Raw genomic sequence first — 27,533 nt, forward strand, 5'->3', positions numbered from 1 at the left:
TACAAAAGTAGACCTGGACAAGTTGTTCACTTGAATGATTCCTGTTGGTCAGAAAGATTGTATTAAAAGATTATGATCATGTAAAATTACAGTCAGTACTCAACCCTTCTAGCAAAATATTTTTTTGAAAAATAAACTAAATGCCTTTATAAACATGTGTTCTGTTGTGTTGAATAATGTGTATTGTGTGGTGGATAGTGTATTTCTTAGCGTCATCCCAGTGGTGACAAGGTGAAGTCCAGTGACCATTGTAAGCCCTGCCTAGCTCTACCACAGCTGTGCTGCAGCAGGAGCTCCCTTCTTGGGCCTGCTCTACTTTATCAGCTACTTGCCATGAGCAGCGACTGAGTGTGGAAAATGCACTTGGTGCAACTAGAGACTCAGGCTTCAACTTTCTTTTTATTGCCATGTGTGGTAACACATCCCTTTAAGCATTCCTTTGTTTCTTTGTGTAGTTCTGGCTGTCTTGGAACTTGTTCTCTAGAGCCTTCTGCCTCTGCCTCCACTGATCCCTGTGCGACAAAGTGTGCACCGCTAACTCTGCTCTGATACTGTTTACTATTAGTCCTGCCGTGCCTGGAGTGTACCAATGGTGCATGCATTGGATCCCACAGAACGAGAGTTAGAGAGGTGAGCTACCACATGAGTGCTGGGAAGAGAACAGGTTCTCTGGGAGACAGCACCACTAAGCCCTAATTTTATTAAATAGCCATTGTGGTGTCTGGCCACAATATTGGTTGGCAGAGCTCTAAACCAGGTCTCAAAACGTATACTTGAGCTTACACGATGTAGGAGGATATCTCAGAGATGCCAGGGTGGCTGTTCTTACTTTTCATTCACACATTTTAGCCTCCATGGCTCTGTTGGCTCTTCGTTTCTTTGTAGTTTTTGTTGTTGTTGTTGCTGTTCTCTGGAATAGAGATGTGTTGTATCTTTTGAGAATGGTTCTTCCTGTGTAACCGTGGCAACCTACCACCCCCGTCACCCCCACCCTGGCTTCCCAAGCGTTAGGATTATCGGCATTGTCACCACACCCAACTTGGCATGGATCTCTGAGACCTCACTTCTTTGATTAAAGTGAAATATAGTTCAGGAAAGGGGGGAATTATCAAAGAGACTGTTAAAAGTAGTATTCTCAAGCCCAAGAAACAGCCTCAATGCAGCCCCATTTCCCTCCTATTTCATCATCTACAGTGTAAGTCTTCAGGAAACTGGCCTCTTTTTGCCCTACTCGCTCAGTGGTTGCTTAGCGTGTCTTCACAGGGCACCCACACTTCCTCTCCCAGGGTAAAGGGGCACCAAAATATGTCCCACTTTATAGGCGAGGAAATATACACAGAATAAGTTGGTCTAACTTTATTGAAACTTGTTACAGAAGATAAAATTCCCAGTTTTGAGTCATAGATTATTGAAATCTGACTTGTATTTTACTACAAAAGAATGTATGACAAACAGTTCAAGCTACAGGATAAAAAGTATTATTTTAAAACTTAAGTGTAAGTGTCTCCTCAGTGAGTGTTTGCAAGTAGACTTCCTAAGCAATCCAGTTGTTACAGCTCCAAGAAAACCACACTTAATGCGGGTCAACCCTGGAAAGCTAGTGAGAGTTATAGGATGCTTTAGGAACAAGTACCATGAAAAGATTTACTTCTCTTGTATCAAAAAGTCACTCATATACAATAATACAAAGAAAATGAAAAAAACCTCTCTAGACTCCTGTAGAGCCTGACCGCTAGCTTACTTTTAATACATGGACCTCAGCACAATTTTAGGGAAAAAAGACTAAAATATGTGTATCACTTATAACAGACATTCCTAGAGAAGGCTCCCAATTTTCAGCCTCTTTAATAAAAGAATTAAAGCCAGGAGCACTCACATAATAAGGAGGTTCTGTCCTGTCCCTAGCTCCTCTATGGTTCTGTTTTGAAGCAGACTCCCAAGGTCCCCAGGCTGGCCTTTTGATCCTCTTGCATCAGCCTCCCAAGTAGCTGGGATTACAGACCCACTCGACTCTGAGGTCCTTTTGAAAATGGGAAGAGATAATTTAATTCCATTCCCTACTGACAGTGTCCTCCCTGCTTAGCTGAGCCTCTCTGACAGTATCCTGATGCATAAAGCACAGAAGCAGTTGGCATCCCCAGGACCATCTAAGGCTGGCTTTGTGCCAACTATACTAAAATATAAAAAGCAAATCCAGCTGACAAACACCTCTTCCTAATTTAGAGCAAAGCTATATAGACTATAGCAAAACCTCACTGATAAACATGAACACTTGCCAGGTGTGGGGGCGCATGCCTGTAATTCCAGCACTTGGGAGGTAGAGGCAGGCAGATTTCTGAGTTCGAGGCCAGCCTGGTCTACAGAGTGAGTTCCAGGACAGCCAGGGCTATACAGAGAAACCCTGACTCAACCCCCCCCCCCCCCCAAAAAAAAGCCACGAAAACTTAAAATGTAGAAAATCATCTCTGTCCTCATAAAGATTACCAACCTGCTTGTAAAGTCAATTCTGACATTTTGTCCAGTCTCCCTAAAAGTGTGGTATCCAGTTGACAGTTTAATCAGCACAGATTGTGTCTGTTGCCCAAGTACAGTTTTTGACCTAGTAACAGAAAATCATCCTAATAACACTAGAATTAAAGGCATTCTTTGGATTCTGTCTTTTAATATTTCAGAGGAAAACCAGAAGTGGCTCCCAGTACAACAGTCACTGATGCAGAGACCTTGGGTAATGTTTCCAGCATCGTCAGCTGTGTGCACGGACTGTGAGCTGTGAACTTGGGGCTCGCCCCGCTCACTGTTTTTGTGCCAGTTTTCCATAGCCGCCTCTTCCAGCATCGTAGTCCTCCCGATACTCATCCCGAACCTTAATTGAAAACAAAACAAAGAAACAGCACTGTGGGATGCTGATGCAACAGACCTGTCTTCGTAATTAGGCCAGACATAGCCAAATGGTTTCGGTGTCCACAAACCACTAGGGCATAAAAATTAGAGTAAAACTCATTGTCTTTGCTTTTGTTCTAGGCATTGTTGCGGGGGGGGGGGGGGGGGGGTTGAATGAGTTTAGTAACAGCAGCTGTTTAACGAAATGTCCAGAATATTTTGAACTCTCAAATTTCCTTATTACTGGCCTGGTGTGCACCCAGTGGTGCACAAATTACCAGGTGGTGTAATTTCAATATTTAGGAGGCAGAGGCAAGAGGATCTGATCTCCAATTTGATGCCAGTTTGGCTACATGGCAAGATCTTGTCTGAGGAAGCACCCCCACACCCCACCTAAACCCTATCAAAACTAACAAGCATGAGCTCCTAACAAAAGAATAACCACAGGCTATTGTAGCTGGACTCCCAGGCAGAGATCCGTCTCAGGCGCCCTTGTAGCGTACCTGGCCCCCAGACCGTCCACGCCCATACTGCCTGCCCTCCTTAAAGCCTGCATCCCAGTCTGTCCGTATGATCCGGTCATCCAGACGCGTCCCGTTTATGTACCGCATTGCGTTCTCTGCATCCGCTCTCGAATAGTACCTTGGAGTGTAAGTGTTAAGGAACACTAACAGACATTTTGGAGACAGAAAGCAACATACACTATGCATGAATAGAAATAAATAAAAGTGGAAAATTTAACCTAACCAGATTATTTATTATTTACATAGAAATTCGTTTTGTAGAAGCCAGTTCAAAGTTGGTCCAGCAATATTTATGGGCAGTAAAGGATAGGTAAATAACATCTGTCCAGGCCTAAGTCAGTCATGATTTCCTAGATACGCCTGATAATAATGATTTGGCCATGTTTTGATTTTTGCAAATACAAAATATGGTTAATGTAATATAAGACCACAAATGTCTTAGACAAGAACAATGATAAAATTAAAGGTAGTGGTTCATGTCTATAATACTAGCACTCAGGAAGCTGAAGCAGGAGAATTGCTGTGAGTCTGAGGCCAGCCTGGACTACATACCAAGATTCTGTATTTTGTTTCAAAACAAAAAGTACAAAACAATAGCAAACCCAAAAGGGGCTGGAGAGATGGCTTGGTGGTTAATAGCACCTGCTTTTCAGAGGACCTGGGCTTGGTTCCCAGAACCTATGTGGTAGTCCACAGCTGGTGGTACACACAAGGCGCACAGACATACTGCAAGCAAAGCATGCACACAAGAATATAATAAAAAATTTAAGAACAACTAAAACAAAAAAAGAAAACCTTACCTACATATATGCATAAACACATAGACATACTTACACACCGATTATAATTAGCAGCTGAACTTGCTAGTCTAGATTCTTCTTTGTCTTTAGATAGGGAAACATTTGGTGAAATTACAGTATCACAGTATCCGACATAGACAATGTCTAGTAAGCAGTAGGCACTTAGTCTAGTAAGCATTCTACTGTATGAATGTTTAACAAAGCAAAATCAATGACAATAGTAGGCTTGCTTTTGTGTACTTATCATGAATGTTGATCTGTGACTTGCAAGGCAAATGAAAACACTCTGGTTCTTACTGGGCGTTTTGATGTCCTCCCTCGTGAGCTCTTTCATGCTACTGCTCCTAGGATTCAAAACTTTGGAAATCTGGTTGGTCCTTTACGTCCAAGGGAGGAATGAAGGGAGTGTTCCCGACTCCAGACACCAAAATTGTGGTGGCTGGGTCTGTAACCTCAGCTGCACAGGAGCGCTGAGCCCAGGGGTTGAGACCTAGTCTAAGCAACATGAGTCCGTCCATTCATTCATTAATTCAGTTATTATTTTGGAGGCAGAGTCTCTCCTTAATAATTCCCAATTAATATAGGGTCTATCAGATATTCTGGACTAGAAGGTTGAGGATGCTGCTCCAGTGTTTTAGAGAATATTTGGGCTGTCCAGGGCAGCCCGATGTCTTGTCAGCTCAGTCTCGGAAGCTGCTGCCTGCGCTCCCTACTTACTCAGGTTGTATTCTCACTATGCAGCTCGGGCTATTCTGGAACTTACTGTATAGATCACGCTGAGCTCAAACCCACAGAGATCTGCCTGCCCTTGAGTGACAGGATTAAAGGGATTAGAGGTATGTGCACAGGACTCACAGGAAGGCGCGAGAGAAAAGAGTGTAACAAGTTAACACCTTAACAAAACAAGTGGGGGTGCAGTGGCACACACTTTCCACCTTCAGTCCTAACACCAGGAGGCAGGGACAGGTAGAAGGCTGGAGTCCAGGCTAGCCAGGGCCATGCAGTGAGACCCTGTCTCAAAACAAGAAGGCAGAGAGTCAGGCCTTGAGATTAGATACCTGAGAAGGATACTCCACAAAACAGAATCCACACGCCGTTTTCTTCAGTTTATCCAGACCCATGATGATCTTCTTTATATCACCACTTTTGCTGAAGAGTTCATAAATCTGTTCTTCAGTTGTATAAAAGGACAGATTTCCAACATACAATGTACAGCTTTTCTTCAGTAACTTTTCTTGTTCTTCATTGTCACCCTGGAAATTCAAATAAAGACAAAGTAAAACATTGCAGCCTAAAATGAGATTTGCTTAGGGCTGGAGATACAGGATTCTCAGCCACTAAAGGCTCTAGCTGTGCACGCCTGCCAACTCAAGTTTGATCCCTGGAATCTACATGAGAAGCTGGGTGTGATGATGTACCCCAGTGCTCCTACAGGAGTTGGGATGGAGAGACAGGAGAATCCCCCGGAAGGCTGAGTGTCAGCCCAGCCTGGAGCACACAGCGCAGAGCGGAAGCACGTGTAAGTCCTCAGGTTAACGGTAAGAACCGGCTTCTAGATTGTCCTGTACCCACTTAACAAGCATTACACGAGCCATGAGCCACCTGAGAACTAACAGTGTACTGCTCTGCTTGAAGTCCTAGTCCTAAGACTAATTAAGGTAATCATTCTGATTTGGAAATTAACATCTCTCATCATCCAGATTCCTGACATATTCTTCTGTGCCACAGAGGTTGTTTGGGGAGGTGTGTGGAAGGAGGGATGGATGGAGAGATGGCTTGTAGGCTAAGAGGCTGACTATTCCAGGACACTGGTTCAATTCCCATTACCCACATGGCAGCTTTTAACTCTCAATAACTCCAGTCCTAGGGGATTTAATGCCGTCTTCTTGCTTCTGTGGGTGGTCACCAGGCATGTACATGGTGCAAAGCCATGCATGCAAGCAAGTGTTCATATGCATAAAAATACATATTTTTAAAAATGTGGATTTGTTTATTTTGAGTGGTGTTGGAGATTGAACCAAAATGTGAGTGTTAGATAAGAACTCTTGCCAGCCTGAAGTATTCTCATTCTAAAATACATAAGGTTCAGAAAGCTTTTAACTGAGACCAGAGCATGTAACTCCTATACAGGAGTGGCATGCCCTTCTCTTGTATAGTCCATGCTCTTAGCATTGGACCCTTCTCTAATGGCCCAAGTTTAAATTCTACACCTTTGCGGGGGGGGGGGGGGGGGGGGGGGGGGGGGGGGTGGCGCACGCCTGTAATCCCAGCACTCTAGGAGGCAGAGGCAGGCGGATTTCTGAGTTCGAGGCCACCCTGGTCTACAGAGTGAGTTCCAGGACAGCCAGGGCTACACAGAGAAACCCTGTCTTGAGAAAACCAAATCCAAAAAACCAAAAAACAAAAAAAAAAAAAACAAAAAAAAAAAATCTACACCTTTGACAAAACATATCAGAAAGGCCCCTTACCCTATATAACACAAAGTAACTCTTGTAATACTCCCTACAGCCTATTCATAGCACAAACTGCTACATGATTTGCATGCTTATGTTTCTGTTCCGTGTAAGAGGTTAGTGATTACCAAGAGGACTGTAGTTGGCTGGTTTAAAACTCAGACCCACCTACCTCAAGGGTTCTGAGTGCTGGGATTAGAGGTGTGCACCACCAAGTCCAGGAAGTCACTTTCTTTACGACAGGATGAAGCTGGAGATGAGAGTGTAAGTGGGCTTCAACCAACACTCCTGACACTCCTCAGGATAAGGTGGTTCACTGTGGGCTAGACATGGAATCTGATTGTGGTGGCCAAGTAACATCCACAGCCCCCGGCCCCTCTTTTCTTTAGGGCCTTAGATTGTAGCCTAGGCTGATCTTGATCTTTGAACATCCCACTTCAGCCTCCTTGTGCTGTCTGTAATTACACACACACGAACCGCCACACTCAGCATGGTATCTTAGATGACTTTACAAAAAGAAGGGTGGTGGCTTTTAGTATTTCTACCGGCAAGGACATAGATGTGCAGATGTGATTAAACAGACCTGCCAACTGATCTATACTTTTACCCTAGTGTGAGGGCAAAGACATTAACTGGCTGCTGGAACCCACCAGTCTAAAGAGGAGCTGAGAGGACTCATGTTCAGGGCATTCATTCATTCAATCTCCCAGTTTCCATTTAGACGCCTTAGATAATGCTGATCCAGTTCTTGTGATTCTGAGAATATGAGTGCATTGATCACCTCTGAATGCTCTGTAGCAGACTCAGGACAACAGGCTTTGTGTGTGCCCATTTGGTAGATTAGAAAACCATGGAAATACCTAAGGGAAACTTAAGAGCCTGGCACATTTCACCACAGCTTGGCCTAGCTGGAGCCTCACCCTTCCAGGTTTAGAAATCTCTCCCAGGCTACTTTGGAACTAGAGTTCTAAGATGTTATTTACCTACATGTATGTACATGTAAGAGGGAGTTGGAACTGGAGTTATAGATGGCTGTGAGTTACAGGTGGGTTCTAGGAACCCAACCTTGATCCTCTGCAAAAGCAGCAAGCGCTGTTAACCTCTGAGCTATTCCAAGATGGAGGACAAAGTCCAAGATGCAAGAAGCAAAGAGTATGAATGGTCAGATTAAATGCATGTGTCTTTATGTTTGTGTGTAGATATGTACATGTGAGTCCCGGTGCCTTCAGAGACGACAACAGGGTGTTGTCTCCCCTGGTGCTGGAGTTAGAGGCAGTTCTAAGCCACGAGGTGTAGATACTGAACCAACTTGCGTCCTTTCAAGAGTAGTGTGTGGACTTAACCACTGAGCCATCTCTCCAGCTCTGTAGTTTTATTTTTTAAGTTAGAATGGGGGTCCTCAGCCGGGCGGTGGTGGTGCACGTCTGTAATCCCAGCACTCTGGGAGGTAGAGGCAGGCCGATTTGAGTTCGAGGCCAGCCTGGTCTACAGAGTGAGTTCCAGGACAGCCAGGGCTACATAGAGAAACCCTGTCTCGAAAAAAACAAATCCCAAAAAACAAACAAACGAAAAAGAATAGGGGTCCTCTGGTAGAGTAGTATTTGAGCCATCTCTCCAGTCTCTTGTTTTTGAGACAGGGTTTCATGAAACTTTGATTGCACTGAACCTGCGATGTAACACAAGGAAGACATTGAACTCCTGATCCTCCTACCTTGACCTTCCAAGTATTGGGGTTACAGGCATTCACTACCACTCTGGGTTTATGTACAGCTCCAGACCCACCCAAGGGCTTCACACATGCAGGGCAAGCACTGAACCTATTGAGCAGTCCTACTCAGCCCAGTTGTTCTGTTTTGTTTTCTTGAGACAGGACCACGTAGTCCAAGCTATTTTCACATTCCTGATAGACTTACTACCATCTCCCCAAATGCTGTGTGATAACCAGCATGGGCCAGCACACCCATCTCCCAAGTTACAGTTTTTTGGTTTGAGTTTATTATTTCACGTGTATGGGTGTTTGGCCTGCACCCTGCATGTCTGTGCACCATGTGTAAGCCTAGTGCTTTCAGAGACCAGAATCAGGCATCAAATCCCCTGGAAATGGAGTTACAGGTGTTGGGAGACATTTGGGTGCCGGGAATTGGTCTTCCAGAAGAACAGCCTGTGCTAACCTCTGAGGCAGCTCTACAGCTCTCCAAGTTAGTCTTAAAAACCAAGAACATGCCGGGCGGTGGTGGCGCACACCCATAATCCCAGCACTCTGGGAGGCAGAGGCAGGCGGATTTCTGAGTTTGAGGCCAGCCTGATCTACAGAGTGATTTCCAAGACAACCAGGGCTACACAGAGAAACCCTGTATTGAAAAAAAAAAAAAATCCAAAAAAACCAAAACAAACAAACAAAAACCCCAAGAACATGCAGCTATAATCAAGAAAATGGGAATCAGCCGGGCGTGTTGGTGCACACCTGTAATCCCAGCACTTGGAAGGCAGAGGCAGGCAGTTTCTGAGTTTGAGGCCAGGCTGATCTACAGAGTGAGCTCCAGGACAGCCAGGGCTACACAGAAAAACCCTGTCTCAAAAAAACCAAATCCAAAAGACAAAAAAATAAAAAATAAAAAATAAATTAAAAAGGCACTCCTGTCTGCCCCAGGGAAGCTCAAAGGACTGCAGGTCTGAGAGTTTTCATTCTAAGAACTATATGAGGTAGGTCCTGATGCATCATTCCCATTTTACACATGAGGAAAAACAGTTGAGTCACTTAGGGTGAAACACCATATAGTAGCTTCTGCCAGAATTCAAACTCAGTCTTGCTAAGCATGGTGGTGCACTCCTTCAATCTCAACACTTGGGAGGCAGAAGCAGGTGGCCCTCTAGTGAGGGTGAGTTCCAGGTGAGCCAAGTTAACATAGTAAGATCTTGTCTACAACAACAACAACATAATAGTAATAATAATAAAAATTCTGGTCTTGCCAGGCGGTGGTAACACACGCCTGTAATCCCAGCACTTGGGAGGCAGAGGCAGGCGGATTTCTGAGTTCGAGGCCAGCCTGGTCTACAGAGTGAGTTCCAGGACAGCCAGGGCTACACAGAGAAACCCTGCCTCAAAAAAAAAAAAAAATCCAAAAAAAACCTCTGGTCTTATTCCCACTGCCACACTGTCTTAAGACTGCTATAAGACTGAACAGGTGAAGACTGTATTTAAAAAAAAACAACAACAACAAGGTTTTAGCACTTTTAGAGAAAACATTTGCTTTTTACCTGTGCAAACTGATCTCAAACTTGTGATCTTTCGCTAGGACTACAGATGTCCAGCACCACACCTGGCCATCAGATGCACTTTGTATTACCGCTCTTTCCTCATATACAAGTAAAATACAGTCTGTAACTTCACTGTAACTTAATACTGACACACTGCATTTAGAATACACTAGAAAATGCACATGAAAGAAATTATTACTATCTGAAGAGTTACTGGCTTTTTATGTATATGAGTACACTGTCCTGTCTTCAGACACACCAGAAGAGGGCATTAGGTCCCATTACAGATGGTTGTGAGCCATCATGTGGTTGCTGGGAATTGAACTCAGGAGCTCTGGAAAAGCAGTCAGTGCTCTTAACCACTGGGCCATCTCTCCAGCCCCGGGATACAGGCTTTTGACAGCAAATGAACGACTCCCCTCCTGGTTTTAGTCGTGCAGTGTGCTTTAAATTCAAACTGGTAGTTACTCATGTGGAACTGTTCAAAGTAATGAGAACTGTATTAAGTGGAAGAAGTAAAACTCACACCAGACGCACAGTAAACTTTTTAAAATTAGGCTGACTGAATTTCTTTGTATTTTATTGTTTGTTTTTTTGTGACAGGGCGTCTCTTCAGCCACTGGCTGTACTGGATTTTTGCCATGCAGACAACCTTAATGCGACTCGTGTGGCTTGTCCCGATGCTCGTCAGACAGTCACAAACAGGGACTCAACTCTAAGTCTCCCACTTACTGCCAACTTTGTGCAGGACTGTCTTGCAGAAGAAAGGACCGAAGTACCAAAGGGCGGTGTTTGACTAAACCAAAACCCGCTCTAGTGTCTGGTCAGCCGCCACAGGGATAGTAGTCCCTTTCCCAAGCAGGACAAGCCCATCAAACAAGGGCCGCCGCCACATCTCCCTGGGTGCTGGCACTCGCGGCGGCAGCAAGAAACTGTGAACGTAAGTCTCAGGTTCCCTGCGAGATAAAGCGGCTTCAGTGCTAACCCAACACCGCTGGGACCCCATGCGCATTTTGGGCCCCAGCAGATCAGGATGGAAAACACAGTAAGAGAAGTGTAAACCGTTTCTCAGCATTCAACCCAAGGGCTGCCCCTCTCGTGGCCCGGCCCGCCTCACCCGGAAGTGCTGGTCCCGATACTCGCTGAGTTCCACGTAGGAGTCGCTGCGCAGCGCCTTCAGTAAGCCACCCGACATGATGCAGAAACCCGAAACACGAAGCAGCCACGGCCCGGAGAACCAGGCGGCGGCGGCGGCGGAAACGGAAATGTGGGCGGCGTGCTACAGACCCTGGTACAGCTGTGTCGTCATCATGCGGCGCCGGTTAGTCCGTCGTCGGGCGTGACCGGCCGGAAGGCGAATACTGCGTGCCTCGGGTTCCGGGCCGCTCGGAGAACGATGGTTCTTCGGCGGCTGCTGGCGGCCCTGCTGCACAACCCGCAGCTAGTGGAGCGGCTGTCGGAGTCGCGGCCCATCCGGCGGGCGGCGCAGCTCACAGCCTTCGCGCTGCTACAGCTGCAAATGCGTGGCCACGATGCAGCCCGCCGTCTGCGCGCCCTTGCGGATCAGTCCCCGGGTTCCCTGCGTCGCCGCGCCGCGAGGTTCAAGGACACTTTCACCGAGGAACTCCGCCGCGGCGTTCGGGACCGTCCAGGGCAGCAGAAGGGTCCGGGCGCCAACGCGTAAGCACGGACTGAACTCTCACGGGCCGAGGTCACGAACCCTCCCTTCAGTGATCTACACCGACCTCAGCATTCACGAGTCATCTCCTGGGCGCTATGCTGCTTCGAATCCTAACTCGGATCGTCAACGTACAGCTGCATAAAGTCAAATGAACATGTGCCCGGTAGTCCTGCAGACGTAAAGACCTGAAGCCCACCAGTGATAAAGAGCCTAGACCATAACATAGCACGACTGAGAGACATGGACAAACAACCAGAAGGACAGCCTGCCATCTGCAAGCAGGACTGAAGCTGAATAAACGCTGCTGCGTCTGCACTAGGGCGGGAGAATACCAGGGAAGCTTGTAAATGGAACGACAACCCCGAGGTTGCCAAAATCGTTCATTAAATGTGTAAGCTGATTAATAGGTCTGAATGTGGTATTTCTCAGACAAGGTAGAATGCGGGGGGACTGTAGGATCTTGCTGATAATAGTTGAGACGTTAAACGACCGTGTTGATAGATACTAGCTTTCGAGATCTGTGTGGCTTGTGACTTAAAATCCCATTCTGTTAAGAAATGGAGGCCACTTTCCAAGTAACCCAGCGCCTTGCAGAGTGAGCCCAGGGTCTGTGTTATTGATCACTCCCTACACTTCGCAGCCTTTATCCTGCTCAGGAATTGCCTTTTCTCTCACCACTAAGCATTAAGGCTGCTGATTCCATAGCGCATGTGTTTCTTCCCCATTTTGAGGGTCGGTTTGGGGTACTCACTATGGTCTGTGATTAGTAATTGTACTGGCTGGTTTTGTGTGTCAACTTGACACAGGCTGGAGTTATCACAGAGAAAGGAGCTTCAGTTGAGGAAATGCCTTCATGAGATCCAGCTGTGGGGCATTTTCTCAATTAATGATCAAGGGGGAGGGCCCATTGTGGGTGGTGCCATCCCTGAGCTGGTAGTCTTGGGTTCTATAAGAAAGCAAGCTGAGCAAGCCAGGGGAAGCAAGCCAGTAAGTAACATCCCTCCATGGCCTCTGCATCAGCTCCTGCTTCCTGACTTGCTTGAGTTCCAGTCCTGACTTCCTTTAGTGATGAACTGCAATGTGGAAGTGTAAGCTGAATAAACCCTTTCCTCCCCAACTTGCTTTTTGGTCATGATGTTTGTGCAGGGATAGAAACCCTGTGTCCTGCCTTGTCATTTTGAGACTCTTAGCCCAATTTCTTTGTATTTAGGCTACTCAGCTAATCTTAGTACCTAAAAGGATTGAAGCTATTGGAAAGGTTTTAGACTGGGTTCCAGATTCTGAGCAGCTCTGTTCTCAGTTCCCACTGGGACAGACTAAGAGGGCCTCAAGCAGTGCTGAGAGGCTTCCTTATTCTGGGAGAAGGATTATTTTTCCCTTGGTGCTGGGGCTCATGCCTACAGCCTCGAGCATGCTAAACAGGCAGCCTACCACTGAGCTATATTCCCTAGTCTTAGAGAATGACTGGAGAATTCCACCACACCATCGTTCAAGTCAAGGAGCAGAAGAGGATAGGGAGACATTTTCTAGAATGGCTTGTTTGGGTAATAGCAAAGCACTGTGTCCACAGGCACCAAAGTCCATCAAGCACTCTCCTGCTGCTTCCTAGGTGAAGAACCTCGAGGAGCCATGAGGGTGCTCTTATCAGACAAGGGGGCATGTGCTGTGGCCCTGGCAGTGACACTGATCTTTGGACCCTCTCATTTGTTGTCAGGTTGGCTGAGTGGAAGGCATTTTCTTATGTGAGTAGAAGACTGGCTAGAGTTGAATGTGAGCCCCTCTCCCCTGCCTACTTCACCACACTCTTTATCTAGAAAGCAAAATTGGAAGTCAGGCGATCGTCATGGTAGCAAGAAGTCAGGCATTGTGGAAAATTTGGGGGCGGGCCACTCAGGAATGTCATCAGCGGTTGATCGTCTTTCATAACCAGGTGCTGCTGTGTATTTTAAACATGACAGTGTTTGGAAAGAACAGCACAGAAACAGACAGGTGCCAGTGGCTATGCTAGGCTACTTTGGGGACCTTGGCTTTGGGACCATGGCTGGTCAGATCTTTGGTTGTCTAAGGGAAAGGAATGTGGGCTCGCCTAAAACAACCTTTGGCTATGCCCAGAAGAGAGAGCAACAGGGGGGTCTATTCCAGTGTCCCAGCCCAGCAGCCTGTGTAGAAGGCCGAGTGGCTTCTAAGGCTGAATCTTGGGCTGCTCTGTCATAACAGGCTTCTCCAGCTCTATGATGTGAAGACTGAGATGCTTCCTCCAAGCCCCACCAAGCAGGGCGGACAGGGCTGGAGGGTCCTCCAGGGTCAAGTGGGGAAACAAGAGAGTCTCATTCTTGAGGGGAAAATGGCACTTCTCCAGAGCATGCCTGTTGGTCCCAGGAATTACCACAAAGAGTCGGCAGGTCCACGGCCCACCAGCCAGTTGGCAGGCGGGTTGTCTGCTCAAGTTGTTCAGGGCTTGACACAGGACCCAGTCCTCGGCCCCACCCGTGTCTACCACCTCCACAGGTGATCCCAGGCCTGAGAGGTGTAAGAGGTGCTGGGGAGGCATGTAGGTGTGTGTGAAGAGAAGTGTGTAGTGGGTGGTCGTGCCTGAGAGGACAGGTGCATGGACTACCTGCTCCAGGTACTTCAGGCCGGGTACCAAACCTCCCTGATGCAGGCAGCCAAAGATGAGTGCGCCCAGGACGTTGAAGAGGACAAGAGTACCCTTCCAGGGTACGGATTGGGTTTGTGGACTGCACAGCAGGACTAGAGGGACTAGGAGGGGAATCAGGAATCTAGCCTCTTGGTGGCTGAAGGCGGATAGCAGGAGCAGGGGTGTAAAGTAGAAAAGAAGGAGATAAGACTTGGAACTAGACAACAGAGCCCGGACACCCAGCATCCTCAAGCGGCCGCTTTGTGGAAATGCACGGAGGCAGGTGTGGAGTTGTTGCCATGCAGCCTGCAGAGCTCGAGCGTGCAGTACCCCAAAGAGCAGGAAGCCATTGACGGCCAGGTGAGTGAGCCGTGCATGTGTGCCATGCCTTGCAAGGTTTTGGGGATCCAGGTTGTAGTATAGGAAGTTGACAGGCGTGAGAACGACGCCCATGGATCTCTCGAGACTGGAGAAATACCAGCTGTCCATGGCCACAAACAGCACTGCAGCTGCAGCAGCCCCTGGCAAGAGCATCAGGGCCTCCTGGATCAGGGCCTTGATGCCACCAAGTCCCAAAGCTCTATGGATGCCCCAGAGAGAGAGGGGGGCCAGAGCAAAGGCTAGAAAGGTTGGCCGATTGAAGAAGCCAGCAGCCAGGATAGCACCGAGAAGACAGCTGTGCCACCGTGGACCTGGGGGAGGCTTCTTTGAGGTGGGACTCCTTGCCACATAAGGGGACACCAGCACCAGCAGCCAGGTGAAGAGCAGTCCCTCGATGGTGTTGGAGAAGGTCCTTGTGTAGAAAACCAGGGTGACATAGGAACCAGACAGCAGGCACAAGGCATTCCAACGATCTGCCCCCCACAACGGGGCCAGATAGTACATAGCCCAGTCCAGGGCAAAGGAGAGGGCAGTGAGAAGGAGTCGGGGCCCCACCAGCAGCATGTAGCCACTCACCAGACCAGGCCAGAGCCCCAGCTCTTCCCAGAGCCTGAGCAACCAGAAGGCAGAGCCAGAGGTCAGCAGTGGGAAGACCACAGTGCGGCAGGAGCTGCTGGGGTAAAATTCCCAGGGCCGTGAAGCCTGCACACCCAGGATGTCCTCTGCAGAGAGAGAGGCAGGGGTGAGCCAGTTCCAAGCTTAGGTTTGTGCTGGTTAACGGTCTGGGTTAGCGTCAGGATCGCAAGGCCCCCTAGTGGACACTCCCCGCACACTCCCCGGCATCGCACTGCTTGGGTTTTACAGCCTTGATTGAGCTATTTTATGTTTGTGGGGAGGGAGTCTCAGGTTGACCTGTCCTCTCTCCCCAGCTCTTTAACAGCAGAGAGCTTCCACCTGGATGCAGAGGAGACAGGCAAAGACACAAAACAGGGAAAGGGTGTTATGTGTTTCCGCTAGTTCAAGGATGAAAGGGCTAACAGCAAACAAAGAACGAACGCGGTTCCCGTAAATGAATTCAATTCTGCCGACAAGAATGAGCTTGGAAGCCCGGTATGATGGTACACGCCCGGAATGCCAGGACTTGAGAGGCAGAGGTTGGAGGAGCAAGAGTGTAAGGTTATATTATGAGTTTGTGGACTAGCCTACACCATGCGAGAGAGACTTATCTCAAAATAAATACAGGAATGGAGACGGAATTTTCTAATTTAAAGTTTAAATCTACCTGCTGAACCCTGTGGCAGAGTGAGGTAAAGGCCTCCAATGCGTGCTTCCTGTCCTCAAGCTAAGTGTGCTGGTGGGCACTTGTAACATTAGGGGGTGGCAGGGGACGGCATTGCTAAATCAGGAGGACTGCTAAAAGTTTGAGGTCAGCCTGGGCTACACAGTGAGTTAGAGGTCAGCCTTAGCTGTAGAGAGAGGTACTGTCTCAAACAAGCAAGGAAAACAAAACAAAACACGCCACTGTCTTTGAACTTTTCTCTTTCAGCCTGTTAGTTCAACACATGGCCAGAATATAAAGATTTTATCGCCAGGCTGGGGGTTTTTGTTTGTTTGTTTGTTTGTTTGTTTTTTGCTTTGCTTTTTTGGATTTTTTGGTTTTTTCGAGACAGGGTTTCTCTGTATATCCCTGGCTGTCCTGGAACTCACTCTGTAGACCAGGCTGTCCTGGAACTCAGAAATCCACCTGCCTCTGCCTCCCAGAGTGCTGGGATTACAGGGGTGCACCACCACCGCCTGGCCCCTATGACTTTCATTATGTCAGGGTCACATCCTGAACAAAACCATTGCTTTGTTGGTCCAAGCAGAGAAATACAGAAAAGGCTGGTATTTCATTAACATCGTTCAGAAGGTGAGGAAAATGTGAATTCTCCACTTCAAGTTCTAATCATTCTAATCAGAGGCTGCAACTTTGCTTGTCCATGCATCCATGCATGCATTTCCCTCCCCAGCAAATAGCAACTGCTGCTACCAATCCTTTTAACAGCACGTGGGCGTTTTACCTGCCATGACCTCGGGGGACTGGAAGAATTCATCTGGGTGTATGTAGCCATTCTGGGGAAGGAGACACCATGAGACTCGAAGCAGGCTGAGACTACCCCAAATCACCCTGGCTGCCATCGTCACACCAGGTGGTCAGACACAGGACTGAACAGTCTGTCACAGTTCTCACAGGTGCCAGTCTGGAGATCTACATCTGCTGGGAGTGACATTTGGTAGTTATTATAACATAGACCATACTACCCCCTATCTGAAGACACTCACATAAAAAAACAGTAATGATGAGATGTGATTGGTACACATCTGGACAGATTGGTACACATCTGGAACACCAGCAACTGAAAGGTTGATAGGTTGATGCAGAAAGATTTCAAGTTCCAGGCTAGCCTAGGATATTAAAAAAAATGGAGGAGGGGGAGGAAAGGAAGAAGAAAGAGGAGGAGGAAGAGGAGGAGAAGGAAGGGGAGGAAGAGGAAGAAGAGGAGGAAGAAAAAGACATAGTGTGTATTTAGCAATCCCAGCACTCAGGCAAATAGATCAGGAGAAACTACAGTTAAAATGAAAGTTAGGAGTGGGTAGGACACTGGCTCTCGAAGAGGTCCGAGTTTGGTTCCCACACGTGGTTCACAACCACCTAGAGGGTCCAACAACCTCTTCTGACTTGCTCTGGCACCAGGCATGCACATGGTACACATGCAAGCAAAACACTCATACACATAAAATAATAAAATACATACATAGAAAACGCTAGGGCTAGAATGGTAAGGTTAGTAAACTGGGGAAGATAACCAAGAGGCTTGTATGAGACAGACCAGATAGGAAGGATGGGGCTCTACCCAGCAGGATCTGGAGGGATCCCAGAAAGCGCCAGCCCCAGGAAGAGCCCCGCCTCCAGGGGCAGGCACAGACATCACTATCCCTCCCTAGTAAGCTCCGCCTTTGGGAGAGTTACGCCTTTACACATATTCCACAAGCACCCTTACCCTTTCCCTGGTCAGCTTCTCAACTACATGGTTTGTGGAACCCTTATACACATTCCTATAATTGTATCAGGCTGAATTGTGGAGAAGGGTGGTCTCTTGGAAAACCCCCACCTCTTCCAGGAAGCAGTCACTGTCCCTCCCTGCAAAGCCCCAGAGACAGACAAGAGGAGGAGATGCAGTATACTGAGATTTGCGAGTCCCAAACAAGAGTCAGCCCTTTGCTGTGGATTCGCTCTGGAGGGTGTCCTACTTCGTTTCTGCTTTCTCCCTGACTGCTTGCTCTGTCTGTGTCTCTATATGAATTCCTCTTTAGAATTAAATGGCTGCCACCATTGGGATTAAAGGGAACTCAGAGGCATCTCTCTGTATCTACAGTCCAAGCCCCAGAGGAGTATTGAGTGGTCAGGGAAAGAATGGATTTGTTCTTTTCTGTCTGTGTGCCTGCCTGTGTGTGTGTGTGTGAGTGTGTGTGTGTGTGTGTGTGTGCCTCAGCCTTTGGAACTTCTGCTCCTTGGCCTCAGACAGTAGCTCTTAAACCAGCACTCCCATCCCGTTTGGCCCCGGATGCTCAGGCCTTGGCAGTCTTTATAATTAGAGTCTGGTTCCATAATCAGCAGCAAGGCCAGTTCTCTGCTGGTCCGTTCTTGTTCACAGTTTTAAACATGACCTAGATCACATATGATATTTGCTAGTAGGATTAGGGAGGAGCACTGACTTCACAGCCATCCCCTGTCACCAGCTGTACCTGCCAGCCAGCATGGTACTGGTTTTTGAACTTCTGAAAACCTGGGACCCCAAGTGTGTCCCAACTATACCCTCTAACTTGTACACACTGGTTTGTTTTTGTTTTATCAAGATAGGGTCCAACTCTTTAGCTCAGGATTGCCTGGAACTTACTAAGTAGCCCAGGCTGATCTCCAACACATAGAAATCCTCCTGCTTCTGCTTCAGGTTTGAGCTAGCACGCTCAGTTTTGGGGGAGAAAGGGCAGGCTGTGTTTGTGATGGAGACTGAACCCAGGACCTGGCACATGCAAGGCAAGGCTTTAACATCGACTCATGCCCTCAAGTCTCATTCTGCAACTTTGGCTGGCCTCGAATTCAGAGTGATCCTCCTGCCTCAGGCTCCTAATTGCTGAGACTTCGGATATGTACCTCCAGACCCAGCTACAACTTGCTCACACTCTGGAATCTATATTTGTAAGGGATGGAACTGAAATTAAGAGAGACTCAGAATCAACTGCATGATGGAACTATACATGCAAGTAGCATCTCTGGTGACAATAAATGCCAAGTTCATAGTAAAGTTAAGAACATAGGGCTTGGGCTGGAAATATGGCTCCGTTGTTAAGAGCACTGACTGCTCTTCTGGAGGTCCTGACTTCACATCAGTGTACTGGCATTTTTTTTTTTAAAAAGTGGACAAATGTCCTTTAGTTGGATTTCTTCTGTTTCTTGAAGGACCCAGGTTGTTCTTACAATGCCAAGAGCTGTACAATGCTTACAATGCCAACATTGTAGTTGTCTTCAGACACTCCAGAAGAGGGAGTCAGATCTCGTTACAGATGGTTGTGAGCCACCATGTAGTTGCTGGGATTTGAACTCAGGACCTCTGGAAGAGCAGTCAGTGCTCTTAACCACTGAGCCATCTCTCCAGCCCTACTTGTCCACTTCTAAGCAGTCTATCCTCTTTGAATGTCCCCTGAGAACTATTCCTGCACTTCCCATTCCCAGCCTACAGACATGTGGCTTGGGATTTGATACTGTGATAGTATTTTAACTTGGTCACAGAACCTGTGATTAACCTGGAACTAAATCTCTGGGCTTGCCTTCTGGGGGTTATCTTGATTGCATTAACTCAGTCCGGAAGACCTGCCCACTTCGGGCGCCACCATTCCCTGGCTGGGACCCTGAACTGTATAATTTGGGAAAGGGGCCTGAGTAGCGATTGATGCTTTCTGGTTGTGTGATATGACCAGCTGCTTCCAGTTTCTGCAGCCTTGACTTCCTCACCACTACGACTCTATCCTTGAACAAGAGCCACAATAAGTGCTTTGTTCATTAAACTGCGTTTGTATTTTTATCACAGCATCAGACAAAGAAATCAAGACAGAGTCTAATCCCCAGATCTAGGCATGAACTAAACCTGAATGGTTTGATCCAAATAGTTTTTGCCTCCCTGGTCTCGAAGGTTATTAAAGGGCTCAGCACATTACTCAAGCCAGGTGAATCAGTCAGGGTTCTCTAGAGTCACAGAACTTATGGAATGTCTTCGTGTATTAAGGGAAATCATTGGAATGACTTACAGTCTGCAGCCCAACTAACCCAACAGTGATCAGCTGTGAACGGGAAGTCCAAGACCCTAGTAGTTTCTCGGTCCCACGAGGCTGGGTGTTACAGCTGGTCTTCTGTATGAGCTGGGGTCCTGAAGAAGTAGGTTCCAACAGATGTGCTGGCAAGTAAGTGCAGAAAAATGAACCTTCCTTCTCCCAAAGTCGTTATGTAAGCCTCCAGTAGAGGGTGTGGCCCAGATTAAAGGTGTGTATCACCACACCTGGCTTTGGAACGTGCTCTGTTCTAGGCTGGTGTTGAACTCAGTGTTTGGGATTCCATTCCTTTACCCTCAGTGTTCATTTGCTCACACTAGACCCCCCCCCAGATATTCACAGCAGATACCCCTCAAGACTGTGGATTCGGTTTGATGAGCATCTTAGGGTTTTATTGTTGTGAAGCGACACCATGACCACAGCAACTCTTAAAAAGGAAAACATTTAATTGGGGCTGCCTTACAATTCTGAGGTTTAGTCCATTATCATCATGCAGGAAAGCATGGTGGCCTGCAGGAGGGCGTGGTGCTGGAGAAGGAGCTGAGAGTGCTGGCTTGCCTTGAACTCACCATCCTCCTGCCTCCGGAGTATTGGCTTACCATCATTATGGCCTTTAAATCTAGTCAGCCAAGAAAACCAATTCCCCAAAAGTCCCATTCAGAAAATTGAACCTGAAGCTTCTGTCCCTCTGCAGAGCCTGGTGGCACACACCTGTCATCCTAGGTACTTGGAAGGCTGAGGCAGGAGGATATAAATATTGAGTCCACCCTGGTGTACACAGTAATTTCTGGGTTACCATGGGCAACTTATGAACATCCTGTCTCCAAATGTTCTCTGAGGATTTGGTATGTAGTTTCATGAGAGGACAATTGCTTGCAAGCACAGACCCTGGCCTTAACCCCAGAACCATAAAGTTCCAAAGTTCTGTTTTCTAGATTTTTTTTTTTTTTGGTTTTTTGGATTTGGTTTTTAAAAAAAAAAGATTTATTATTATATCTAAGTACACTGTAGCTGTCTTCAGACACACCAGAAAAGGGCATCGGAACTCATTACAGATGGTTGTTGGGATTTGAACTCAGGACCTCTGGAAGAGCAGCCAGTGCTCTTAACCACTGAGCCATCTCTCCAGCCCCTGGACTTGGTTTTTTTGAGACAGGGTTTCTCTGTATAGCCCTGACTGTCCTGGAACTCACTCTATAGACCAGGCTGGCCTCGAACTCAGAAATCTGCCTGCCTCTGCCTCTGCCTCTGCCTCCCAAAGTGCTGGGATTACAGGCATGAGCCACCACCGCAGGGCCTTCTAGATCTAATAATGCCCCCACATCTGTCCTATGCCAGAGAATTGTAGCAGTAGAGAATTATGTTCACACTTACTGTGGGGGGCCTCCTTAAAAAGATGGCTATATCCATCTGGATCTGTGGAGCAGGCCATTGGGAAGGGAGCGTGGATTTGATTCCTTATCAGAACTAAACTACAGTTCCCAGAGGGGGTTGATTCCTCTGTCATACTTTCCCCTGAGACTGGGTTTCCCTCTGTAGCCCTGGCTTTCCTGGAACCCTCTTTGGAGACTAGGTTGGCCTAAACTCAGAATCTTCCTGCCTCTGCTTCCCAAGTGCTGAGATTAAAGGCCTGTGCTACCATGCTTAGCTAGACAGTTTCCTTTTAAACATAGCTTTATTGGAATATAGGTAATAGTCTGTACAATTCGCCCATGTAAATGGCTTTTAGAATATTCACATAGGTGTGACCAGTTTTTAGCTCTAGTTTAACTTTATGTATATTGGTATTTTGCCTGCGTGTGTGTCTGTGCACCATGTATATGCAGTATCCATGGAGCCCAGAAGAGGGCGTAGGGTCTCTCGGAACTGGATTTACAGAGAGTTGTCGGTTGCCATGCAGGTGTTGGGAATTACATCCAGGTCCTCTGGAAGAGCAACCAATGAATGCTCTTAACTGCTGAGCCGCCTCTCTATCACCAAACCACAGTTTTTTTTTTTTAAAACCTGTATTTATTTATGTATTTATTTTTATTTTATTTATTTTTATTTATTTTGCCTACATAGTTGTCTGTGTGAGGATGTTGAATCCCCTGGAAATGGAATTACAGATAATGGTGAGCTGCCAAGTGGGTGCTGGGAATTGAACCCAGGTCCTCTGGAAAGAAACTCATGGCTCTTAACCACTGAGCCATCTCTCCACTACCCCCACCCCCACACACAGTGTAAATGATCTCTTTTATATCTGTTTTAGGAGATGGTGTTTCATCACACAGTCCAGGCTGGGCTCTTGTGATTCCTGCTTCGGCTCTCTAACTAGCTGGGACTACAGAGGCACGCCTCCATGCCCCGCTCAGTATTTCATTCATTCTCACATTTTTTAAGCCCTGTTATCATCCCCTGCCCCCCTTTAAAAACATATATGGATGTTTTGCTTTCATTTGTATCTGTGCATCTTGTGCATGCAGTGCCCATGGAGGCCAGAAGAGGGCATAGGATCTCCCGGAACCAGAATTATAGCCGGTTGTGAGTCACCACGTGAGTGCTGGGTACACGATACTTTCTTTGCCTTGCTGGGCTGATATTCCCCAACTAGGAATCCCCCTCTAGGATCCACTGGGATCCAACTTAGAGCATCAGGGTCCTTTGCAAGAGCGACAAATACAACGAGAGCTCTCAACCAGCTGGAGACCCATCTCTCCAGCGGTGACGTTCCTGTTCCTGAGAAGCAACAAGATTTTGGCCTTAGTTAACAGAACCTGTTAAGGTGGCAAAACAAGGACTTGGGCCACATCTGGTTGACTCCAGAGGCTCCTGTATTCTGTCGGCCAGCTCTCTGTGTCAGCCTTGGGCACAGCCACTCAACAGTGCCTCATCTTCCCCACACGAGTCTACTCCGACACTTTTCCTTCTCACCCCTCACCACGCCATGCCAACTTTGCTTTAGCCATTCCTTGAAAATGGTGCCCGTTCTTCATCCCACTGTCGCTGAATCATCTGATTGTAGCCACGGCCTCATGCCTGTAGCCCGGCATTCCTCCATCCTGGAGATGACTATGGGGGACTTGGGGTGGTTGAGGCCCTAGGATTGGTTGCCTCAGTCTTGCCACGACACACAGCCACGTGTAAGGAGAACGATATTGAAATGACCCTGGCCACCCCTTTGTCTTCACCTCTCTGCTCCCCTCTTTCTCTCTGGCTGTGTCCTCTTCTCCACAGAGACCAGATCCCTGTGCTCAGAGGTTCTAGGTACAATTTGGTGCTACAGTCGCACCATTTTTTTTTTTTAAATAGCCCTTCTATCCTGAGCCATTTCTCAAAGTTTAGATTTTTTTGCTTTCTGTTCCTGCCATTGCTTGTTATACCAATGGAGGTTAAAGGCAGCTGCGACATCGAGCAACTTGGGGTTCAAGTCCCTCCTATGTCACTTGCTGGTAGTGAGACATCATTCAGTCTCCAAACCCCAATTTATATCTCAGCTGTAAATGAGCTTCCTGGTGACCCGCGGCTTGCACGGTCTGTCTCTGCCAGGCCACAGAACTGGTCTTAGAGGTCTCCCGGAAGATATCCAAAGGGGCGGAGCCAATGTCAGGGGCGTGGCAAATCACCCAACTGGAGTTAGCCTCCTGGTTCAAACAACTGAACACACATCTGCCCTGAGCTCAGGTTCAGATCCTGGGGATCCCTGCAGTCCCCTGGCTGAGAGTCTCCCAGAGAGCAGATGGGACATGCTGGCTTAAAGGGATTGCTCCCGGCATGTAGAGATGAAACTCTGGGGCCGGGCAGTGGACATGATGATGACTAGGAAGATGGGAACTCCTGGCGTGCCGTGGTGGGGGAGGGGAGGGGGGAATGGGAGGTCAGGCAGCAGGGAGAGACCATGTCGGTGGCAGGGGTATAGCAAGCGGGAACCACAACGTGTGGCACAGGGGTTGGGGGACGCTGGGGAAGAGGTGACAGCAAGAGACTGACAGCTGCGTCAGAGGCCTGGGTCTGCTTCCTGGTGATGAGTGTTTCTCGGATGTCCAATGCGCACAGCACCACACTTGCTCTGGGGGCTGCAATCCTGTGTGGCTCAGCCCAAGGCAAGTCCCTACCTTCAAACTGAAGCCTCTTCCCGACAGAGCCGCTGGGTCCTGGCCAATGGGATGGATGTGCGGAGATCCTTAGGACCCCTCCTCCCGGACCTAGGGTTTGGAGGAATTGCTAACAGCCGCGGGAGGACCCCAGCACGAGCACCCTGAGCTCCTGTTCTGTCAAGGCCAGGAATTCACAGTTTCCAGGATCCACATCGGACACAGAATGAGAATAACTCTCCTAAATCCATGTTCCTTTTGTCTAGCATTTCGTTCACCCTCGCCTTAACCCCAAGGCTACAATGAGCTGCGCAGGGGCGCCCCCTTTAAAGCACTGCAAGATTGGGGTCTCCTGCTTCCTTCTTTTGGTGGCCAGAAGGGAAATGTTTGCTCTTTGATTAACACAAAATAACAACATTCAACGTTAAACACATCAGGAGAGTGGAAGAGAGCGGGTCCCCATTGCCCGGGGCATAACATTTAACAATCCACGTCCTTGCAGTTTGGAACCATATAATGGAAACTCCGCTTCGTACCGGGAAGATTCAAGGCCCTGGCCATCTTGACAGTGGTTCTCAGTAGTTTGGGGTAAAGGTGTCTGGAGAGGAGTTACGTCTGAGGACATGGGGAGCACCTCCTCTTTACAGAAAGCAGCACTGACTCTGTCTCGATCTACTCTGGCCCACAGGGTTTCCTCTCTCTTGTCCTTGCCCTCACGGGGCCCCTGGGTCTCATACTTTCAGCGGGAAAGGCAGACTTGGTTTGACTGTCCTAGCTAAAATTAGGGGATCACTCAGTGTGCATAGACGTCGTTCTCCACACTTTGCAGCGTTTTCAAATTTATGGGACCTTGCTGCTGTGTAATAGATGGGGGACACTGAGCCCCAGTGGAACCAACTAAGAACCCCGGCTCCCCAGGGAAGTCTGGTAACAGGAGAGGACACAAACCTAGGCCTTTCTGTTCCGGCCCAAAGCCAGTGCTCTAAATTGGAAAGGACCCTGAGCCTCCCTTCTCTGGAAAATGTCATCACGAGTCCTCCCGTCTCCTCCCAGATCCTTGCGGGTCACCGCTCTTACAGCCTGCAGAGCAGTGTGGGGACAGCTGCGGGTGAGAGCCTCAGCTCTCCTGAGGGTCTGTGGGCTGCGAGCAAAGATAAAGGTGGCCACCGCCGCCTGCCCCCTGCGCCCTCATCCTGTCCCCAGTCTCTCCTCCCAGCCTGGGTCTGACTCACCCGAGCGGTGCTGCACCTGCCGCGCTGGCTACCGGGGTCGCCTGGAGCGAAAGCCTGCTCCCGAGGCCCTAAAGCCCGGCCCCTGCGGGACAGAGGGCTGAAGGGCGGGGTGAGGCGATGGCCTTCCCTCTCCACAGCCGGCTCTGGACTTCAACCAGGGAATTAGGCCAAGGGATCAAGCAGAACTAGCTGCGCAGAGCGGAGAAGGATGGGGACAATTGTGCGTGCCCCCGCCCCCCAGTCCCGCAGTCTGCAGTGGTCGCGGTGGGGACTCCTAAGGGACCTGCGCCGGGCAGTGACTAATTCTACTTTGTGCTGTGAATGCATTCTGTCAGCAGTTCCTCCTTGTAAAGCTATGCGCGTTAAGCTTCCATTTTTAGTAGTAGCACAGTTACTCCAAAGCGTTTCTCGCCTTTCGTTTTGTTTGCTTGTTTTGAAACAGGGCTAGGTGGCCTCGCACTCGCCTTTCTGCTCAGCCTCCCGAGAGCTGGATAACCTGCGTGCGCCACCACACCAGCTTTGGTCTCACATCCTTCGTCGTTTGAAACGATCACCCTGGGCTGGGGGTGTGCTCCGTGGCACAGAGCTAGCCTAGCATGTGTGAGGCCCTGTGCTCACCTTTACCCCCGAACAAAAGCAAATCCCACTCAAACCAAACCAAACCAAACTGACAGCGGTTCCCGAGTCAGGGGCAGCCACGCCCTGCTTTCTTGCACAGTGAGGCTGGGGGATGTGGCCCTTCCGCAGCTGGTTCGGTTCTCCCGGGATGCCGAGCACTCCAGGCAGCTGTCAGTGGCAGCGCCCTTCCTGCTGACACAGGTCCTGTCTGCTCCTGTATGCATGATGCAGACGGCGACAGGTTTTTTGCCCAACAGCCGGCTGCAGAGAGAGAGAGAGATTCAAGGGTCGCTGGACTCCTGGCACTGCCCGCGTGGCAGGGCGGGGGGCTTCCGGGGCGACCAGCACCGTGCGCAGAGCGGAGCCACGCGACGCGATGCCCACCACGCAGGGACGCGTCACAGCCCCCCTCCACAGATCTATGCACCACTCCGGAGCCTGTCGTTTCCCGGGTCCCTCGAATCCCCGCCTACAGTTGGAGGGGCTGGTGCGGCCTGAGGGCTGTGACGCTGCCCCCTGGCGGCATGATGTCTCCCTAAGCCCGACTCTAAACTGATAGGGAGGAGGCGCGCTCGCCTCTTCTAAATCCTGAGTTTGGAAGGTTCTGGATCAGAGTCGCCTGCTTGTGTTCCCTTCATGCTCCACAACAGTATTCACATTAAACAAACAAAACAAAAAACAAACAAACAAAATAAAAAACAACCCAGCAAAGAAACCAAAGAACTACTGTACTGAAGTATAATTTACATACAATAAATGTCAGAAGTTATTCCTATTCTCTAAGTCCTGAGGCTTTTGACATATGAAAGGCGGGGCTAGCTACTGCTCCAGCTCAAGAGCCACATTTTCATCTCTCCAAACGTTCTCTCCTGTCCTCTTTGCAGCCTTTCGACCTCTGCCCGATGTGGACGGTTCTGATCTCTACTATTGTTGCCTGTCTTTCCCAGAAGGTTGTCTAAATAGACGCAGTCACCCAGTGCTCTCTTGTGCCTGCCTCTTTTCACGGAACACATGCCTTTACTATCCACCCCAGTGGCTGAATACAACAGCTGTATTGTCTGCTCTTCTGTGTTAAGCTCTGTCATAGGACAGAGGCTACTACAGCCGTGGCCTGACAGAGGTCCAGAAATGTGTACTAGAATATTTACAATACCCCCACCCCCCATAGGACAGTGGAGGGCAGCTAGCTGCCTAGGTATACAACCTGGGACCACTTGTCCCCGTCATAGGAAATTTGCACATACTGACAAATCCCCCTGTGGCTCTTCTCTGGTTAGGGTCTGAATTATTCCTAGAAAGACAGCTCTCTCTTGAAGAAACCTGCTGATCTCCCTTTAAAAAATGTCTGGCATATAGGTGTGTGAGCTGCAGAGCAGGTGACTGGGTGGAGCACAATAAATATGGTTGTGTGTTAAAGATCCCAGGGAAGCTGGGCGGTGGTGGCGCGCACCTTTAATCCCAGCACTCTGGGAGGCAGAGGCAGAAGGATTTCTGAGTTCAAGGCCAGCCTGGTCTACAGAGTGAGTTCCAGGACAGCCAGGGCTACACAGAGAAAGCCTGTCTTGAAAAAACCAAATCCAAAAAAACCCAACCCCCCCCCCCAAAAAAAAACCCCGATCCCAGGGAGG

At 48.5% G+C, this 27,533-nt stretch overlaps 3 protein-coding genes across 7 annotated transcripts; 1 reads left to right on the forward strand and 2 right to left on the reverse strand.

Moving 5' to 3' along the window:
• Positions 1–1,341: 1,341 nt before the first annotated feature.
• Ncbp2 (nuclear cap binding protein subunit 2) lies at positions 1,342–11,198 on the reverse strand. The gene is made up of 4 exons (XM_052159050.1): positions 11,033–11,198; positions 5,276–5,457; positions 3,384–3,522; positions 1,342–2,863 (listed from the first exon to the last, which is right to left on the reverse strand). Exons 1-4 carry the CDS (start codon positions 11,108–11,110, stop codon positions 2,792–2,794), a joined length of 471 nt encoding a protein of 156 aa, XP_052015010.1. The 5' UTR covers positions 11,111–11,198; the 3' UTR covers positions 1,342–2,791.
• A 30-nt stretch (positions 11,199–11,228) lies between these two features.
• Positions 11,229–12,000, forward strand: Ncbp2as2 (NCBP2 antisense 2 (head to head)). The gene has a single exon (XM_052159051.1). The coding sequence runs from the start codon at positions 11,312–11,314 to the stop codon at positions 11,597–11,599; it is 288 nt and encodes a 95-aa protein (XP_052015011.1). The 5' UTR covers positions 11,229–11,311; the 3' UTR covers positions 11,600–12,000.
• Positions 12,001–12,095: 95 nt separating this feature from the next.
• Positions 12,096–26,356, reverse strand: Pigz (phosphatidylinositol glycan anchor biosynthesis class Z). 5 transcript variants are annotated; one of them, XM_052159041.1, is made up of 6 exons: positions 25,288–26,356; positions 24,077–24,166; positions 19,962–20,107; positions 19,161–19,267; positions 16,676–16,872; positions 12,096–15,337 (listed from the first exon to the last, which is right to left on the reverse strand). In XM_052159041.1, exons 5-6 carry the CDS (start codon positions 16,791–16,793, stop codon positions 13,779–13,781), a joined length of 1,677 nt encoding a protein of 558 aa, XP_052015001.1. In that variant the 5' UTR covers positions 16,794–16,872; positions 19,161–19,267; positions 19,962–20,107; positions 24,077–24,166; positions 25,288–26,356; the 3' UTR covers positions 12,096–13,778. The 5 variants fall into 5 exon arrangements, with proteins under 5 accessions (XP_052015001.1, XP_052015004.1, XP_052015002.1 ...); XM_052159044.1 differs by lacking the exon at positions 24,077–24,166 and having other exon boundaries at positions 19,981–20,107; XM_052159042.1 differs by lacking the exon at positions 24,077–24,166 and having other exon boundaries at positions 16,676–16,869.
• Between the last annotated feature and the right edge of the window lie 1,177 nt (positions 26,357–27,533).

Source organism: Apodemus sylvaticus, chromosome 15, assembly GCF_947179515.1.
Source record: "Apodemus sylvaticus chromosome 15, mApoSyl1.1, whole genome shotgun sequence".
NCBI classification, from domain to species: Eukaryota; Metazoa; Chordata; class Mammalia; order Rodentia; family Muridae; genus Apodemus; species Apodemus sylvaticus.

Bases quoted from the DNA above. Each gene is read 5' to 3' on its own strand.
- Ncbp2 (XM_052159050.1), bottom strand. From the start codon at position 11,110: ATGTCGGGTGGCTTACTGAAGGCGCTGCGCAGCGACTCCTACGTGGAA. The intron at 5,458-11,032 runs GTGAGGCGGGCC...TTGAATTTCCAG, and splicing joins ATCGGGACCAGCACTTCCGG to GGTGACAATGAAGAACAAGA. The intron at 2,864-3,383 runs GTACGCTACAAG...TTTTCAATTAAG, and splicing joins GTGGACGGTCTGGGGGCCAG to GTTCGGGATGAGTATCGGGA.
- Ncbp2as2 (XM_052159051.1), top strand. From the start codon at position 11,312: ATGGTTCTTCGGCGGCTGCTGGCGGCCCTGCTGCACAACCCGCAGCTA.
- Pigz (XM_052159045.1), bottom strand. From the start codon at position 16,793: ATGGCAGCCAGGGTGATTTGGGGTAGTCTCAGCCTGCTTCGAGTCTCA. The intron at 15,338-16,675 runs GTAAAACGCCCA...CTCTCTCTGCAG, and splicing joins GTCCCCCGAGGTCATGGCAG to AGGACATCCTGGGTGTGCAG.